We start from the raw sequence: 21,168 nt of genomic DNA on the forward strand, positions 1-21,168 counted from the left end.
AATGTATTAAAAAATACAATACAGTACATCAAACCACAGAATATTTATTGAATAATAAAACTTGTGGCACATTAACCAGCTGTGTTTTTTTGTATTCATTCACTTTCCATTTGGCAACTTCTGCCACATTAGCAGAGTAACCAGTAAGTTGTTTTCTGCTTTCTACAAGGTTTTTACCATCACTGTCTGTATCACTCAGCCTTAGAGAACAGAAACTGAGCTTAGACAGTTACTAAAATTTACCTATCAGACCAAACTGAAATGGTACTTGGCTGCTTGTTCCCCCATTTGAGCCTAATTCTCCAGCCCAGACACGTCTCTTTACGGGAATAGCTGGGGAAAAGAAAAATGGCGACAGTTCTATAGCTCTTAATACAACCAGTCTGAAGGGTTTCCCTACTCACAGACCCCTTCCATTTATTGCAAGCTCAGCCTCACTGTTCAACAATACTTTCTGAAACTGAAGTGGGCCATGCTGCCTCACACCGCAGCACCACACTGTGACGGCAGCAAGGTGACTTGAGGATTGGAGGCAATGAAACTGGGAAGGTTCAGTCGCCACCCTTACTTATTTTTGTCTTCTTTCCATCTTCGCACAGATCGTCACTTGTCCCTGCCATCCCTGTGAGGCTGCCTTGCCTGGCTGCAAAGTTTTAAAACACCAAAGACTAAATTACATTACAAGCAGTTACTTGCGGGCATGTCAGAATATATATTTATGTAGACCAGCACTGGAAGGGAACACAGAATACCAAAGACAATTGATGTGGTGAGACTGTGGGTAATCTTTCTTTCTTCTTTTTTTAACTGTTACATTTGTACAGTAAATACAAAAGTAGGGAAAATATTATTAGAGCAACAGGTGAGGGGGTGGAAAACAAGATACGTCTCTTTGGAGAACAAAAAATATATTTCAAATACAACAGCCCTCCTAATTTGACTTCTGGCTCAGATGACTGAACAGTTCCAAGCAGTAACTCTCCTAACTGAAAATACTTACTGTCAGCCCTTTTACTCTTCCTTCCTCTTTCCCAAAGAATGTGCTCCCAAAGCTATTCTTTGACAGATCTTTGCTGAACAAACCCTGATGAAAGAAATGTTAAAAGTTCTGAAATAATACATTTTCACTGACTCAACAAGCATCTCCTCTGTGGAGGACATAGGAGAATCCACTGAAAATCCACAATATTCATATATCATGAAGTTGTTGCATATAAACTACCTTGCTTACTGAAAGAGAACAAACTCATTCAGTCCCCAGGAATCCTTAACAAAAAAACTATGTTCTTATAGAACAAAATTTTTAAGTAGCGATTATAAGTTTAGGTTTTATTACACAGGGAACTAGATGGATTACGATTCATAAATTTGGGGCCTAGTTTTCTTCTAACTTTTGGAAATGAGAGATTTATGAGGCTAGGCAGCAACAATGATAAATAGAAATCACTTCAAATTCAGGGGTCCTAAGTGTTATTACATGCCAACTGGGTTTTTAGTTCATTAGTTGTGGATTAAAGGTAGACATTTCCCTACAACATATGTCAACCAGTAAAACTTTTGACCTATACTTTGAAATATGACTGCTGTATTTTAAAACTTTGAAAAAAACCACATTGAACTATTACAAAAGGAGGGTATTTTATAACAGCAGTGTCCGAATTTCCCCATCACTCAGGTAATTTAAATTTATCCTAGGCACATAATAATAAGACAACTCAAAACAATCTTAACACAAACAGCCAAAACTTCCACTGTCCTCCTCCCTTTTCATTCTTGTGATCTACCAACTCAAGTTGAACAAATAAAGGATGGAAACAGATCACAATTTCATAGTTCCAGCATTTTCCCTTTCTCCCAAATTTAAGTCAACAGCAGCCATAAAAAAGTGATAAGGTGAGGGGGTTCTATACAAAGTATAAAAGATTAAACCGTGACGGATACAAAAAATAAACTGAAAGGTTTAATAATGCTTGAAATGAAATACGCTTATTACATAACAGACAGACTTAAAATATGTTCAACATCATTGTAGCTTCATCCTTACAAAACGTGATCACAGTTCACTGTCGATCGTTTCCAGTATTCAAACAGTGACTTAAGCACAGCTTAGGTGGAAATAATGTACCTTACATTGGCACAACAGTAGTCCCAATAGTTTATATTTGAAAACCATTTTTAAGTAACCTAGTAAGAATTTTAAGAACTAATGTTCACATTTTCAACTCAATAAGTCTACGGGTTAGTTTGCTTTTTGGTTTGTTTGTTGGTTTGGGGGTGGAGGTAGGGACTAAAACCAACATACATAATTTCCAGAGCAGACTATATATGGTATTACACAAGTCAATTTTCAAATTCCAGATTTGCTTTTTTCAGCAATGCCTTCATTCTGTTGACAAAAGTGGCCTCCTGTATATTTCTACAAGTCCATTTATAACATAGTCAACGTACAGGAATAATAATTTCCCATGAGTGCAGTTGGGGTGGGGGTGAGGGTGGGCATCCTATGGAGCTAATAGTAGTACTGTCCCATGGTGTGAGAGTAAAGTTTCTCTCTCACGGACACTTTCTCTCAATTTCACCTCCCCCAGTACGATTTCATTCATAATCTGGATTTTTAAGCCAGAAAGTTATTATGGGCAATCCAAAATAACCCAAGGAACTTGCTAAAGTTCTATCAATGAGCAGCTTCTTACTGAAGGACTGAAGGAATTAAATAGAAGGCACAGTAGCACTGAAAGCTTTCAGATCACAGTAATCTGTTTGTGTATATATTTGTGTGTGTGTGTGTGTATCCCACACTTTCTTTCTTGTTGTTAAAAATGTCTGCTGAACAATTAGAAAATCCTTATTTGTTATCTTTCCCTTTAGTTTTTCTGTATATCATCTCTCGAAAACTGGCCAGAATCTTGTTTTCTCTCTTTCGCCTCTCTTCTTGGTTAAAGGATGCCAGGGCTCTCTTCTCATCAGCACTATAGATCTGGTTTTCTTTCCGCAGTCGCACAGCCTCCATCCGGCGATGCCTGGAGATAATTTTATTTTTGGCTTAATTTCTCAGTAATTATCCGCATGGTACTTCCACACTAATCCTTTTTTAATAAAGGGTGGTCTATTTTGAAAGCTGACAAATAGAAACTGTTCTTGTTATGGGTTCAATTTTTAAAAGATCATTTATTTGTTTTACCAACTGATGCATCCTTTGATTCATTTCTAGTATTCAAATAACGATTTCTGATGCTCTGTCAACATCAGGAATGTTATTAATTTCAGATACTACAGGCATAAGTCTATTTCTGTTGTTCCCAGTAGAACAATCAGAAATGGGCAAATGATTAAACTTTCTAGATGATATGTAGCATTTGCCTTTGTGGAATTAATAGTAGGACAGATGAAAGACTTAAGCTGATGATCAGCTGGAACTTCTTCAAGGTTCTAATTTATCACATAACCAAATGAACCAAGTCTAAATCGATAGCTGAGTTTCTGGTGAGTTTTATGAATGGATTTAACTTTCTTAGAATCCAGTAGTAGCTCAGAAAAAAGAAAGAAGAAGAGATTTAGCACAAGGGCCAAATAAGGAAGTATAAGGGCAGAGGCAGAGGGAAACCATTACATTACCTTCAAAAGGCCTACTGATTTGGAGGGAAAATTTCATGAAAACTTGCCTCCTCCTTAATGTACAGTTGACGCTTGAACAACATGGATTTGAAGGTCCACTTATATGCAGATTATTTTCAATAAATATACTTAAAAGTTTTTTGTAGATTTGTAACAATTTGAAAGAACACTTTCTTTCCTTTAGCTGATTTTATTGTTAAGAATACAACAGTATATAATATGCATAACACACAAAATATGTGTTTATGCTATCAGTAAGGCTTCCGGGCAACAGTAGGCTACTCATATAAAGTTTTTCGGGCATCAAAAGTTATATAATTTTCGACTGCATGGGGATTGGTACCCCAACTCCCGCACTGTTCAAGGGTCAACTGTGTATGTAACTCAATCCTACACAACCAGTTCAAAATGAAGCTTTAGCTATGTCTAGGAAAATAGAGAAAACCAAGTAAGGGCAAGAGGGGAAAATCATTTTAAGTTAGTGTGAAGCTCGGGGAGTGACAGGATGGAGAGCTAAAGAGATGACAATGCATTCAGGTTGCTCAGGGTACAGTGAGCAGGGCAGTTTATTTGGAACAAGAAGTGCTACGTGAACGACGCTGTAATAAACACCTATGCTCACATCTCCTAGTACATGGGAAAGATTTTCTCCTGAGTTTCTAGGTATGGAGTTGCTGGGTCAGAAAGCATATGAATGCTCAACTTCCCAAGACAATGTCACACTGTTTTCCAAAATGACTGTACCAATTTATACCAACATTAGCAATATTAAGAGATCCTGTAGATCCACATCCTCTCAAATGCTTGGTATTGTCTGACTTTTTGTCTATCAAATGGGTGTAAAACGGTACATCGGTATGCTCTTGATCTTCATTTGCCATGATAATGAGTATTTTTTGTATATGTGTAGGCCATATATATTTCTTCGTCTATCGAATGCCTGTTTGTGTCTTTCTCTCATTCTTCTTTTGAGTTATTTACAGGTATTCTTTAAAGATTCTCAGTACTAACTCTTTATCAGTTGTGTGTACTGCAAGACGTTATCCTAGCTTGGAACTCATCTTTTTACTTAAGATGTCTTTTGATGAACAAAGTTCTTATTTTTAACGTAGGTAAATTCATCAACATTTTATTTTGATCAGTATATGTTTTATTGTCTTCCTTAAGAAATGCTTTCCCACCCCAAGATCTAATAGATATCTGCTCATATTTCATACTAAGAGTGTTACAGTTGTTTTGACATTTAAGTCCTTCAGCTGTACTGATTTTGGTGAGGGTTCTACTTTGTTTTCCATGTGGATAACCGTTTTTTCCTCCTCCACTTACTGAATATACCTTTCTTTCCCCACTGATCTGACACGCCATCTCTTTCATACAACGATGTTCCATACACGTATGGCTCTGCCTCTGGGCTCTGCATTTTATCCCACTGAACAATTCATTTGTTCCCTCCCTGCTTTCTAAAGTGCCATGTTTCATAATAGATCCTCATGTCTGGTAGGGCAAATCTCATCTTCCTATTCTTCTTCAGAAGTGACCTGGCCAATCTTTTTGACTCTCTGGTCTGACGTATCAATTTTAGAGCCATCTTATTAAGTTTCATGAAAAACTCTGTGATTTTGATTAGAACTGCACTGAACCAACAGATCAACTTGGAAAGAACTTACAATATTGCCTTCCTATCCAGGGACAAGGTACCTCTCCATTGATTTAGGTCTTCTTTAATGTCTCTTAACAGTGCTTTATAGTTTTCCCTACAGAGGCATTGGACGTCTTTTGTTAAGGTTTATTCCTAAATCCTTCATATTCTCTGATCCTATTATAAATGTTTTCTTTTGACTTAATTACATTTTCTAGTTGTTTGCTGGTGCACAGAAATGCAGCCGATTTTTGCGTTGGATAACCTTATCCTTATACCCAACCATTTGTTACTCCCTTCTATTATTTATAATTCATCTGAAGATTCTTTAGGATGTGTCTATGAAAAAATTCATACTTTTTACGTAAAATCATTTTTCTATGCAAAAAATCATTTTCACAAAAAAATGAGTGTTATATCCTCCTTTCCAATCCTTATGCCTCTAATTTATTTTTCTTATCCTACTGTGCTGCAACTCAGATGTAACATTTTCAAATGTTGTTCCTCAGAATTCCAAGATTCTGGAGGTGCTCCAGGGGTTCTGCACACATTTGCCTCCCATGTCATTTAAAAATATTTACCTACTTTAAAAGCTCATAAAAATTTTAAAAATCCAAAATTCAGTTTGATTTTGGTCCTGATGCCCCATCAGTTCATTCTTCCTGTTCCTCCTGGTACTTTGCTTTTTCTTCCATAACTTTATATTCATTTCCCCATTGCTGAATCTGATGTCTGTCATTACCATTTTCTGCTCTCCAGTCTCAGTGTCCACAGACAACTACAGGGTCCATGTTCTCTGACTCCACAGAGAACTGGAGGCAAACTCAGAAAACAGGAACACTGACTTACGAAAATGCTTTCCTAACTACCAGAATGCCACATTCCTCACAGGGCAGTGACAAATACCTGAATTTAACTATATCCTCAGAGGATAAACTGTCTAAACTAAAAGACAAACTAGGAAAGGACACTGGAAAGACTGATTCCTTGAAGCTGGAGATACAGCTGAGTTCGAGGCAGAGGTACATACATATTTGGAATTTTAGACAACCACGTCTGTAACAATAAAACCAATACTAAACTAATATCTATGTTCTACTTTTCATTTGGAATGGTCACTTAATGAAAATCCGTCACCAAAATATAATTCTGGAAGTAAGAAAGAGGAAAAGATCTAATCATGGAAACTGACCTCAATGGCAAGAACATACCTGCTACCACTCATTACATAGCCCGAGCGCTCAAATGATGCAATCTCTTCACTTGTCAAGCCAATTTCACCTCTTCGCGGGATACGTTTTCCAGCTTTTACATATTCAGCCATAGCTGCACCTTCACCAGGTAGCAGGGCATGGCCATAGCTACAAAGTAATTCAGAATTCAGAAAAGGTTCATTACAAAAAGGTGATCTTCTACACAAAAAAACCCCACTTTCTCTCACAAAACAGTAGGAATAACTGTTGCTGAGTGGCAGCATGCTGGGAAAACCAATATCACTTTACTTTAATTAGTGAACATTGCACTGTGACCTATATAACTATCCAGAAATACAGACATACTTTGGAAGAACAAAAGAACTATGGTAGTGAGTACAGATTCATGGTTTACAATCATGGATCAATTTATCCCTACAGACCTTGAGTGTATGGCTTCTGCCTCTAGCGAATTCCTTTTCCCTTAAAAAAAAAAAAAAAGTAAAGAAATAATATATCCCTGGAAGCAATCAAAGTGTCCATCAACAGATGAATGAACAAAGAAGCTGTGGTACATACAGACAATGTAATATTATTCAGCCATAAAAAAAAAGAAAGAAACCCGGCCATTTGCGACAACATGGTCAAATAAGCCAGGCAGAGAAAAACAAATACCATATGACTTATTTGTGGTATCTAAAAACAATACAAAACAATAGACTCAGAGACATAGAGCTAAGTGACTGGTGGTTACCATGGGGGAAGGGTTGGGGTGGGTGAGAGAGAGAAAGGGGCACAAAAATCTCAATCATAAAGTAAGTAGGTCATTGGGATGGAAGTGCAGCATGGAGAATATAGTCAATGATTTTGTAACATCTTCCTATGTTGAGAGATAGTAACTGCACTAGTTGGAGTTCGGATTTAATAATGTGTATAACACCTGAAGTACTGTGCTGTATACTTGAAACCAACATAATATTGTGAATCAACTATACTTCAAGAAAAAATATATCTCAAATCTACATACTTTTTAGACTTATAACCAATAATAATGCTATATAATAACAACTATCTATTAACGTTCATTCAAGGGGACTTTAAAAACTACCATCCCTTCATTTAATTCATTGAACACTTCTTGAATACCTATTAAACTCAAAGCTTGTAACACAAAAGTAATCTCTGTTCTTGTGGAATTTACATATTAATAAGGATATTAACAGCAACACAAAATAGAATATACAATACACTGCACAAAAGAAATAGAAAATGCTGTGAAGACTACAGGATTAAAGAGGGATAGGAATCACACCTACTTGTGGAGGAAAGGTACTGGGAATCTGCACATGCCCCCTCCTTTTGAAAAGGGCTTTGAAGAAAGGTAAGGATTTTAACAGGACAAGATTGGAGGCAGCAAAGAAACCAGGGGCCGGGAATAGAAGGGAAGGCATGTTGGGAGAAGAAATAAGGGGAACAAGGCATAATGTGGGAAAGTGAACAATAAATACAGGGAAATTTTAGTTCTGCTCAGTTGGAACCTGGGATATAAATAAAGGAGTAGAAGGAGGTAAGCTCAGAAAGGTAAGTTAGGTGGTTACCTTGGGGAAGGTACTTTTGGGAAGGTACTTTAGATGTTATAAATACACTGTTACTTACTTCAAAGGTTTATCATCTTGTGAGGCAAGTGTTTTTGGAGCCTCTGGGCCAATTAAATCTGAGGGTTCTTCAGGCTCTGCATGAAAGATGTTCAGAAACATACTCACACTTTGATTACTCAGTTAGTATGCTTTCTGGGTTTTGAATCTGGGTCTATCAGAAGCACCTACTTGATCGATCTTTCCAGGGATACTCCAGAAACTCTTCTTGAGAATCTTTAGAGCTTGAATCACTGGAATCTTTTCTGCTCTTCTTCGATTTCTTTTTCTTGTATTTCTTCCTGTAATGATTATAATTTGATACAAATTGACTTAATATTCCCATGTTAAAGGCCATCTCATTTTTTCAAGGCAATGAAAAGACTGATTAAAATGATTTAAATTCTCATCTTATTCAAACTTGTTAAACAATTTTGATTAAAAAATTTTTCTAACTTATTTAACTAAATCATGTTTCCCTATTAAAAATATCCCTACAGGGACAAATGAAATACAATTTTCACGTTACAGAAAGATAATACAAATAAAGTGTTTAAAAAACAGCTTTTACCAATTTGAGCATCAATAATTTTAAGTGTAATAGCTTAAAAATATATCAAATGTGTGTTCATAATGATATTGAAAAAACCCAAATCGTTATTTTGAAAACTCATAAAACAAAAAAAAATTTTGAAGTAAGCCAGTATCCTGCCCTTCTTATATAAACTTTTATTTCAAGGTAACCAAATAGCCGAGGATAGGTTCCTCTTATAAAATTATGCTACCTAATAAATGAAGAATGCAATCCAGAACTAGACCACCACCATTTTGCAATTCCTCTTAGGCAATGACCATCAATGACTGTTAATATGATAAAAAGAGACAACCAGACATTATTTTCCTCCTGATAGAAGTATACAATACCACCCAAAACGTATTCCTGCCAAAAACTCACATCTGAACCTCATCAAGTCTCTAGACCTAACTATCAATCTATAGGAAACACAAAAGACAGAGAACATGTTAAAAGGACACTGTAAGAGTATGATCAGCAAAATCCATACTGCAGGAAATTCTAAGGTAAATGATTTGGTTTCTTCAATGAATAAAGTGCAGGAACAAAAAGGGAAGGGGAACCTATTGATTTAAAGAGATGTACAAGATACATCAACCAATTGCAATTTGGATCCTGATTTGAATAAACTGGACAAAAAACTGAGAACTGACAAATTACTGTTAAAATATTTCAGGCATGATAATAGTACTGTGGTTACGGTTTTTTTGAAAAAAAAATGTCTATCTTTTAGAGAAACATGCTGGTTTATGGATGAAATGATAATCTGGGATTGGTTTCAAAATAATGGGGGCAGTGGAGATTTCCCATGAGTTGATAATTATCAAGCTGGGTGATAGTTACATGGGGGATCATCATATTATATTCTTTGATATCTTACATAATTTTATATATATTTGAACTTTTCATAACAAAAATTGAAGGAAAAAACTGACGATTTGTGTTTCTTCTTCTTTTCCTTTTTCTTGGCTTTCTTTGCTCTCCTTTTTGCATTTTCATCTGCAAATTAAACCACATTATAGTTAAAAAACACTAAACTCTAAAACCCCAAAACTTCTGAGTAGGTAAATATCCTAATGCCCTATTTGTTGAAACATAGAAATTAATTCAAACATTTATTGCTACTCATCACGAAATGTGTTAGGCATTGGGGACACAGAATTAAAGTCACACTAAGTTTCCAGTGATATAGGGCGTTATTATTAATTTTATCGTATGAGATAATAGTACTGTGATTAAGTAGGAAATGTCCTTGTTTTTTAGAGGTGTGTATAGAAATATTTAGGATGGCACAGTGATATTCGTAATTTACTTTGAATATCTCCACAAAAAACTCACATGTGAAACAAATATGGCAAAATGCTAACAAATGTTAAACCTTGGGTGCTCTGGGCACATAGAGGAGTCTCAAAAGCAGGCTGCTTGGGGGAGGGTGATTGAGGAATGGTTGCCCAGCAAAAGGTGATTCTTTAGCTAGTTCTTTTAAAAATCAGTTTTTTTACAAAAGCAACGCACGCCCATCGCCAAGATGAGTAAGCAAAGCCACATGCAGGGAAGGTCTGGTGTCGTAGGGAGACAGACTCTCTGTACCAAGTAACAGAATCAAGAGAAAGGCCGTGGAATACTGAGGAGACAGAAAGTAGTTCTCAGGCTACAGGATGCTGCAAGAGAGAGACCCAGGCCTATGTGATTACTGAGGCATCGGTCAGGGCCCAACTTCACCCTGACGGCTATGGAGAGCTCCTGAAGGACTTTAAGTAGGGCACTGACCTGCTCAGATTTTTGCTTTAAAAAAGTTCAGTCAGGAGAGGGAGACAAGATGGCAGTGTGAGTAGAGCAGTGGAAATCTCCTCCAAAACCACATATATTTTTGAAAATACAACAAATACAACTCTTGCTAAAAGAGCAACCAGAGGGGGGTGGAGCCAAGATGGCGGCGTGAGTAGAGCAGCGGAAATCTCCTCCCATAACCACATATACCTATTAAAATATAACAAAGACAACTCTTTCTAGAATAAAGACCAGAGGACACAGGACAACATCCAGACCACATCCACACCTGCGAAAACCCAGTGCCTTGTAAAGGGGGTAAGATACAAACCCCGGCGCCACAGGACCGGAGCTCCCCTCCCACCAGCTCACGGCAGGAGAAGAGTAGGCAGAGCGGGAGGGAGACGGAGCCCAGGACTGTTGAACCCCCAGCCCCCGCCATCCGGACCAGAGCGCAGACACAGTGCATGTGCGGGGCCCTGGATACTAGGGAAACAGGGCAGCAAGAACGTTGAGAGGGTACCGGGGGCCTGGCGCCAGAGGACATAAGAAAAGCGAGCGGCCATTTTTTTTTTTTTTTTTTTTGCTGTTTTGTTTTGGCGAGCACTTTTTGGAAGTCTTAAAGGGATAGGGATCCCAATACTAGGGAAACAGGGCAGCAAGACTGGTGAGCAGATGCCTGAGGCTGGCGCCGGAGAATAAAGAAAAACGAGCGCCATTATTTATTTATTTATTTTTAAAATTTTTTTAATTTTTTTTTTTTTTTTTGTGGTCGTGGTTTTGTTTTGGCGGGTGCTTTTTGGAAGTCTTAAAGGGGAAGGGTGGGACACGTAATCCAGAGGTAGGGAATCCAGGGATCTCTGGGCACCCTAATCCCCTGGGCTGCAGGGAGCACGGAGGCCCCTTACAGAGATAAATAGCCTCCCGGCCTCTCCCTCTTCAACGCGACTCCACCACTTTGGAGCAGCTGCCCGAGCCAGGCCACGCCCACAGCAACAGCGGAGATAAACTCCATAGCAGCCGGGCAGGAAGCAGAAGCCCTGTCTGCTCGCAGCTACCAGCACAAGCCACTAGAGGTCACTGTTCTCCCAGGAGAGAAAGGCCACAAACCAACAAGAAGGGATGTTCTTCCAGCCGTCACTCATCCCAGCTCTGCAAACTATTCCTATCACCATGAAAAGGCAAAACTACAGGCCGAAAATGATCACAGAGACAACACCAGAGAAGGAGACAAACCTAACCAGTCTTCCTAACAAAGAATTCAAAATAAAAATCATAAACATGCTGACAGAGATGCAGAGAAATACACAAGAGATATGGGATGAAATCTGGAGGGATATCACAGATGCCAGAAAGGAGATTACAGAAATGAAACAAACTCTGGAAGGGTTTATAAGCAGAATGGATAGGATGCAAGAGGCCATTGATGGAATTGAAACCAACGAACAGGAACGCAAAGAAGCTGACACAGAGAGAGATAAAAGGATCTACAGGAATGAAAGAATATTAAGAGAACTGTGTGACCAATCCAAAAGGAACAATATCCGTATTATAGGGGTACCAGAAGAAGAAGAGGAAAAGGGATGGAAAGTATCTTGGAAGAAATAATTGCTGAAAACTTCCCCAAACTGGGGGAGGAAATAATCGAACAGACCACGGAAATACACAGAACCCCCAACAGAAAGGATCCAAGGAGGACAACACCAAGACACGTAATAATTTAAATGGCAAAGATCAAGGACAAGGAAAGAGATTTAAAGGCAGCTAGAGAGAAAAAGGTCACCTATAAAGGAAAACCCATCAGGCTAACATCAGACTTCTCAACAGAAACCCTACAGGCCAGAAGAGAATGGCATGATATATTTAATGCAATGAAACAGAAGGGCCTTGAACCAAGGATACTGTATCCAGCACGACTATCATTTAAATATGATGGTGGGATTAAACAATTCCCAGACAAACAAAAGCTGAGGGAATTTGCTTCCCACAAACCACCTCTACAGAACATCTTACAGGGACTGCTCTAGATGGGAGCACTTCTAGAAAGAACACAGCACAAAACACCCAACATATGAAGAATCGAGGAGGAGGAATAAGAAGGGAGAGAAGAAAAGAATCTCCAGACAGTGTATATAACAGCTCAATAAGCGAGCTAAGTTAGGCAGTAAGATACTAAAGAGGCTAACCTTGAACCTTTGGTAACCACAAATTTAAAGCCTGCAATGGCAATAAGTACATATCTTTCAATAGTCACCCTAAATGTTAATGGGCTGAATGCACCAATCAAAAGACATAGAGTAATAGAATGGATAAAAAAGCAAGATCCATCTGTATGCTGCTTACAAGAAACTCACCTCAAACCCAAAGACATGTACAGACTAAAAGTCAAGGGATGGAAAAACATATTTCAAGCAAACAACAGCGAGAAGAAAGCAGGGGTTGCAGTACTAAAATCAGACAAAATAGACTTCAAAACAAAGAAAGTAACAAGAGATAAAGAAGGACACTACATAATGATAAAGGGCTCAGTCCAACAAGAGGATATAACCATTCTAAATATATATGCACCCAACACAGGAGCACCAGCATATGTGAAACAAATACTAACAGAACTAAAGGGGGAAATAGACTGCAATGCATTCATTCTAGGAGACTTCAACACACCACTCACCCCAAAGGATAGATCCACTGGGCAGAAAATAAGTAAGGACACGGAAGCACTGAACAACACAGTAGAGCAGATGGACCTAATAGACATATATGGAACTCTACATCCAAAAGCAACAGGATATACATTCTTCTCAAGTGCACATGGAACATTCTCCAGAATAGACCACATACTAGGCCACAAAAAGAGCCTCAGAAAATTCCAAAAGATTGAAATCCTACCAACCAACTTTTCAGAACACAAAGGCATAAAACTAGAAATAAACTGTACAAATAAAGCAAAGAGGCTCACAAACTCATGGAGGCTTAACAACACGCTCCTAAATAATCAATGGATCAATGACCAAATCAAAATGGAGATCCAGCAATATATGGAAACAAATGACAACAACAACACTAAGCCCCAACTTCTGTGGGACACAGCAAAAGCAGTCTTAAGAGGAAAGTATATAGCAATCCAAGCATATTTAAAAAAGGGACAACAATCCCAAATGAATGATCTAATGTCACAATTATCGAAATTGGAAAAAGAAGAACAGATGAGGCCTAAGGTCAGCAGAAGGAGGGACATAATAAAGATCAGAGAAGAAATAAATAAAATTGAGAAGAATAAAACAATAGCAAAAATCAATGAAACCAAGAGCTGGTTCTTCGAGAAAATAAACAAAATAGATAAGCCTCTAGCCAGACTTATTAAGAAGAAAAGACGGTCAACACAAATCAACAGTATCAGAAACGAGAAAGGAAAAATCACGACCTACTACACAGAAATACAAAGAATTATTAGAGAATACTATGAAAACCTATATGCTAACAAGCTGGGAAACCTAGGAGAAATGGACAACTTCCTAGAAAAATACAACCTTCCAAGACTGACCCAGAAAGAAACAGAAAATCTAAACCGACCAATTACCAGCAACGAAATTGAAGCGGTAATCAAAAAACTACCAAAGAACAAAACCCCCGGGCCAGATGGATTTACCTCGGAATTTTATCACACATACAGGGAAGACATAATACCCATTCTCCTTAAAGTTTTCCAAAAAATAGAGGAGGAGGGGATACTCCCAAACTCATTCTATGAAGCCAACATCACCCTAATGCCAAAACCAGGCAAAGAACCCACCAAAAAAGAAAACTACAGACCAATATCCCTGATGAACGTAGACGCAAAAATACTCAACAAAATTTTAGCAAACCGAATTCAAAAATACATCAAAAGGATCATACACCATGACCAAGTGGGATTCATCCCAGGGATGCAAGGATGGTACAACATTCGAAAGTCCATCAACATCATCCACCACATCAACAAAAAGAAAGACAGAAACCACATGATCATCTCCATAGATGCTGAAAAAGGATTTGACAAAGTTGAACATCCATTCATGATAAAAACTCTCAGCAAAATGGGAATAGAGGGCAAGTACCTCAACATAATAAAGGCCATCTATGATAAACCCACAGCCAACATTATATTGAACAGCGAGAGGCTGAAAGCATTTCCTCTGAGATCGGGAACTAGACAGGGATGCCCACTCTCTCCACTGTTATTTAACATAGTACTGGAGGTCCTAGCCACAGCAATCACACAAAACAAAGAAATACAAGGAATCCAGATTGGTAAAGAAGAAGTTAAACTGTCACTATTTGCAGATGACATGATACTGTACATGAAAAACCCTAAAGACTCCACCCCAAAACTACTAGAACTGATATCGGAATACAGCAAAGTTGCAGGATACAAAATCAACACACAGAAATCTGTGGCTTTCCTATACACTAACAATGAACCAACAGAAAGAGAAAACAGCAAAACAACTCCATTCACAATTGCATCAAAAAAAATATAATACCTAGGAATAAACCTAACCAAGGAAGTGAAAGACTTATACTCTGAAAACTACAAGTCACTCTTAAGAGAAATTAAAGGGGACACTAACAGATGGAAACTCATCCCATGCTCGTGGCTAGGAAGAATTAATATCGTCAAAATGGCCATCCTGCCCAAAGCAATATACAGATTTGATGCAATCCCTATGATCTACCAGCAACATTCTTCAATGAACTGGAACAAATAATTCAAAAATTCATATGGAACCACCAAAGACCCCGAATAGCCAAAGCAATCCTGAGAAAGAAGAATAAAGTAGGGAGGATCTCACTCCCCAACTTCAAGCTCTACTATAAAGCCACAGTAATCAAGATAATTTGGTACTGGCACAAGAGCAGAGCCACAGACCAATGGAACAGACTAGACAATCCACACATTAACCCAGACATATATGGTCAATTAATATTTGATAAAGGAGCCATGGACATACAATGGCGAAATGACAGTCTCTTCAACAGATGGTGCTGGCAAAACTGGACAGCTACATGTAGGAGAATGAAACTGGACCATTGTCTAACCCCATATACAGAAGTAAACTCAAAATGGATCAAAGACCTGAATGTAAGTCATGAAACCATTAAACTCTTGGAAGAAAACATAGGCAAAAACCTCTTAGACATAAACATGAGTGACCTCTTCTTGAACATATCTCCCCGGGCAAGGAAAACAATAGCAAAAATGAATAAGTGGGACTATATTAAGCTGAAAAGCTTCTGTACAGCAAAAGACACCATCAATAGAACAAAAAGGAACCCTACAGTATGGGAGAATATATTTGAAAATGACACATCCGATAAAGGCTTGACGTCCAGAATATATAAAGAGCTCACACGTCTCAACAAACAAAAACCAAATAACCCAATTAAAAAATGGGCAGAGGAACTGAACAGACAGTTCTCCAAAAAAGAAATACAGATGGCCAACAGACACATGAAAAGATGCTCCACATCACTAATTATCAGAGAAATGCAAATTAAAACTACAATGAGGTATCACCTCACACCAGTAAGGATGGCTGCCATCCAAAAGACAGAGAACAACAAATGTTGGCGAGGCTGTGGAGAAAGGGGAACCCTCCTACACTGCTGGTGGGAATGTAAACTTGTTCAACCATTGTGGAAAGCAGTATGGAGGTACATCAAAATGCTCAAAACAGACTTACCATTTGACCCAGGAATTGCACTCCTAGGAATTTACCCTAAGAATGCAGCAATCAAGTATGAGAAAGATCAGTGCACCCCTATGTTTATCGCAGCACTATTTACAATAGCCAAGAATTGGAAGCAACCTAAATGTCCATCGATAGATGAATGGATAAAGAAGATGTGGTACATATACACAATGGAATACTACTCAGCCATAAGAAAAGGGCAAATCCAACCATTTGCACCAACATGGATGGAGCTGGAGGGTATTATGCTCAGTGGAACAAGCCAAGCGGAGAAAGAGAAATACCAAATGATTTCACTTATCTGTGGAATATAAGAAAAAAGGAAAAACTGAAGGAACAAAACAGCAGCAGAATCACAGAACTCAAGAATGGACTAACAGGTACCAAAGGGAAAGGGACTGGGGAGGATGGGTGGGTAGGGAGGGATAAGGTGGGGGGGAGAAGTAGGGGGGTATTGAGATTAGCATGCATGGGGGGTAGGAGAAAAGGGAGGGCTGTACAACACAGAGAAGGCATGTAGGGATTCTACAACATTTTGCTATGCTGATGGACAGTGACTGTAAAGGGGTTTATAGGGGGGACCTGGTATAGGGGAGAGCCTAGTAAACATAATATTCATCATGTAAGTGTAGATTAGACATACCAAAAAAAAAAAAAAGGGCAGTTCCTGTGTGGTAACCTCCAATGAGTTCTACACAAGAGTATAAAGGGCATATAAAAGTGTAGGCAAAGGGTCTGTTTGTGTTTATACAGAGGATCAAAGCCTAACTGGGCTATCCCAAAAATGAACTAAGATACGATATGAAAAAGAACTTCCAACATCAGCATTCTCTGGAAGACTCATGCCAGAAGATGATCATCAAAAAACCCCAACAAAGATCCACACACTGCTACAGCTGTAGATGCACTCATCCCACCAGTTCCTGGACTTGCCATGGGAATGAGGAAGGAGATATCTAAGCTGGACTGTGCATACAGTAAAACAACAAATTTGACTGGATCTATACTGTTGGAACTCAATCAAGAATTAGGAGAAGTGCAAATTGTAGCGCTCCAAAATCTTACAACTACAGACTATTTACTGTTAAAAGAACATAAGGGATGTGAACAGTCCCAGGAATGGGTTGTTTTAATTTGTCTGATTTCTCTCAGACTGTTCAAGTTCAGTTAGACAATATCCACCATATCATAGATAAGTTTTCACAAATGCCTAAGGTGCCTAACTGGTTTTCTTGGTTTCACTGGAGATGGCTGGTAATTACAGGTATGCTTTGGTTATGTAACTATACTCCTATTATGTTAATGTGTGTGCGCAGTTTAAGTAGTAGCTTAAAACCTATACATGCTGAAGTTACTCTACAAGAAGATATGTCAAAGAAATAATCAATCTTCCCATGTTTTCTTCCGCCTGCTACTTCTATAGCTTTTCTTCTTCCTTCCTAATTACAACCCTTAAATAGAATTTGTGCCTCATATCAAATTTACCGAGTATCATAATTCTTCCAAGTGGTAAAGATACCTCAAGACAAATGCTGGGCATAGAAGCTACAGGGCATAAATATGCAAAGAAATAAAAAGCTAACCATTTCAAACAATAAGGCTTCTCTCTCACTTACCAACTTTACATTTCCCTGTATGGCCCCGGAAGATGACTGGTTAGCCAGAGACGGGTAAGATTCCTCAAGGGAGGAACAACCTAAGACAGGCACAGTCGCAGGGGGGTCATCAGGTGAGAAATTGGTGATCAACAGAGGTGAGGCTCAGAACCTCACCCCCCCCGTTCTGAGAGAAATCTTCTGCATATGTGGATGTTTTATTGCCCTTGTCTAGCTTGGATTAACACATAGTCTACAGGCACACACTTGATCATCTACATTTGCTCTCTTACAACACTAAACTATGTTTTCTACCTTTATCTTGTATCTACCTACCACTTCAGCATTTTATTAAAAATAATAATAATAAAGAGAGAAATGTGGTATCCACATATAAATCAAGTATAAAAATCAAATGAATATTCATATTTGAACTGACTGTTTATAGTTCATAATGCATGAGCAAAACCGAAGGTTTCTGTGATGGCTGCCCTTGTACTGTTCACCATGTAAGAACTTACTCACTATGTAAGAATTTGTTCTACATGTAAGAACTTGTTTGTTATGCCTCAGAAGATTGGGGACTGATGAAAATTAGGCTTGGGGTGGATTAATGATTGTGCATTGAGTATTGACTCCCCTATACAGAATTTTATTGTTGTTAACAACCATTTGATCAATAAATATGAGAGATGCCCTCACAAAAAAAAAAAAAAAAAAGTATACACTTACAATGGTAAAATAATAAGTAACCGGGATGTAATGAATATAGTCAAGATATTGTAACAGCTTAGTATGGTGATAGCTGGTACCTAAAATTGTCATGTATATAAATATTGAATCACTATGTTGTACACCTGAAACTAATGTAATGTAATACCATGTGTCAACTACCCTTCAATGAAAAAATAATTATCTACAAAAAAAAAAAAAACCCTAAAGACTCCACCGCAAAACTACTAGAACTGATATCGGAATACAGCAAAGTTGCAGGATACAAAATCAACACACAGAAATCTGTGGCTTTCCTATACACTAACAATGAACCAACAGAAAGAGAATTCAGGAAAACAACTCCATTCACAATTGCATCAAAAAAAATAAAATACCTAGGAATAAACCTAACCAAAGAAGTGAAAGACTTATACTCTGAAAACTACAAGTCACTCTTAAGAGAAATTAAAGGGGACACTAACAGATGGAAACTCATCCCATGCTCGTGGCTAGGAAGAATTAATATCATCAAAATGGCCATCCTGCCCAAAGCAATAAACAGATTTGATGCAATCCCTATGAAACTACCAGCAAGATTCTTCAACGACCTGGAACAAAGAGTTCAAAAATTCATATGGAACCACCAAAGACCCCGAATAGCCAAAGCAATCCTTACAAGGAAGAATAAAGTGGGGGGGATCTCGCTCCCCAACTTCAAGCTCTACTACAAAGCCACAGTAATCAAGACAATTTGGTACTGGCACAAGAACAGAGCCACAGACCAGTGGAACATAATAGAGATTCCAAACATTAACTGAAACATATATGGCCAATTAATATACGATAAATGAGCCATGGACATACAATGGGGAAATGACAGTCTCTTCAACAGATGGTGCTGGCAAAACTGGACAGCTACATGTAAGAGAATGAAACTGGATCATTGTCTAACCCCATATACGAAAGTAAATTCGAAATGGATCACAGACCTGAATGTAAGTCACGAAACCATAAAACTCTTAGAAAAAAACATAGGCAAATATCTTATGGACATAAACATGAGTGACTTCTTCATGAACACATCTCCCCGGGCAAGGGAAACAAAAGCAAAAATGAACAAGTGGGACTATATCAAGCTGAAAAGCTTCTGTACAGCAAAGGACACCAACAAGAGAACAAAAAGGTATCCTAAAGTAAGGGAGAATATATTCATAAATGACAGATCTGATAAAGAGCTAACATGCAAAATATATGAAGAGCTCACACACCTCAGCAAACAAAAAGCAAATAATCCAATTAAAAAATGGGCAGAGGAGCTGAAAAGACAGTTATCTAAAGAAGAAATTCAGATGGCCAACAGACACATGAAAAGATGCTCCACATTGCCTGTCATCAGAGAAATGCAAATTAAAACCACAATGAGATATCACCTCACACCAGTAAGGATCACCATCATCGAAAAGACAATCAACAACAAATGTTGTTGAGGTTGTGGAGAAAGGGGAACCTTCCTACACTGCTGGTGGGAATGTAAATTAGTTCAATCAATGTGGAAAGCAGTATGGAGGTTCCTCAAAATCCTCAAAATAGAACTAGTATTTGACCCAGGAATTCCACTTCTAGGAATTTACCTTAAGAATGCAGCACTCCAGTTTGAAAAAGACAGATGAACCCCTATGTATATCGCTGCACTATTTACAAAAGCCAACAAATGAAAGCAACCTAAGTGTCCATCAGTAGATGAATGGATAAAGAAGATGTGGTACATATACACAATGGAATATTACTCAGCCATAAGAAAAAAACAGATCCTACCATTTGCAACAACATGGATCGAGCTAGAGGGTAGAGGGCATTATGCTCAGTGAAATAAGCCAGACAGAGAAAGACAAGTACAAAACAATTTCAGTCATATGTGGAGTATAAGAACAAAGGAAAACTGAAGGAACAAAACAGCAGCAGAATCACAGAACCCAAGAATGGACTAATAGTTAACAAAGGGAAAGGGACTGGAAAGGATGGGTGGGAAGGGAGGGACAAGGGCGGGGAAAAAGAAAGGGGGCATTACGATTAGCATGTGTAGTGTGTGAGGGGCACCGAGAGGGCTGTGCAACACAGAGAAGAGAAGTAGTGATTTTACAGTATCTTACTACGCTGATGAACAGTGACTGTGAAGGGGTATGTGGGGGGGACTTGGTGAAGGGGGAGCCTAGTAAACATGATGTTCTTCATGAAATTGTAATTAATGATACCAAAATAAAAACTAAATAAAAATGAAAATAAAAGATCCTTAAAGGGACAAATGAAATATAATTTTCATATTACAGAAAGATAATACAAATAAAGTGTTTAAAAAACAGCTTTTACCAATTTGAGCATCAATAATTTTAAGTGTAATAGCTTAAAAATATATCAAATGTGTGTTCATAATGATATTGAAAAAACCCCAATCGTTATTTTGAAAACTCATAAAACAAAAACAAATTTTGAAGAAAGCCATTATCCTGCCCTTCTTATATGAACTATATTTCAAGGTAACCAAATAGCCGAGGGTAGGCTTCTCTCATAGAGCTATGCTACCCAATAAATGAAGAATGCAAGCCAGAACTAGACCACCACCATTTTGCAATCCCACTTAGGCAATGACAATCAATAGCTGTTAATATGACAAAAAGAGACAACCAGACATGATTTTCCTCCTG

General features: G+C 38.1%; 1 protein-coding gene across 2 annotated transcripts in view; it reads right to left on the reverse strand.

Moving 5' to 3' along the window:
- Window positions 1–28: 28 nt before the first annotated feature.
- Window positions 29–21,168, reverse strand: part of NKAP (NF-kappa-B-activating protein) — a 34,805-nt gene continuing 13,665 nt past the window's right edge. Inside the window, exons 5-9 of one of the 2 annotated variants that reach the window (XM_036919105.2) lie at window positions 9,591–9,654; window positions 8,274–8,383; window positions 8,104–8,179; window positions 6,466–6,615; window positions 29–3,020 (exon numbers count right to left, since the gene is read on the reverse strand). In XM_036919105.2, coding sequence (XP_036775000.2) covers window positions 2,846–3,020; window positions 6,466–6,615; window positions 8,104–8,179; window positions 8,274–8,383; window positions 9,591–9,654 — 575 coding nt within the window. In that variant the 3' untranslated portion in view covers window positions 29–2,845. The remainder of the gene's footprint in view (window positions 3,021–6,465; window positions 6,616–8,103; window positions 8,180–8,273; window positions 8,384–9,590; window positions 9,655–21,168) is intronic. The other variant, XM_057495836.1, reaches the window with a different exon arrangement.

Source organism: Manis pentadactyla, chromosome X, assembly GCF_030020395.1.
Source record: "Manis pentadactyla isolate mManPen7 chromosome X, mManPen7.hap1, whole genome shotgun sequence".
In the NCBI taxonomy this organism is placed as follows: domain Eukaryota; kingdom Metazoa; phylum Chordata; class Mammalia; order Pholidota; family Manidae; genus Manis; species Manis pentadactyla.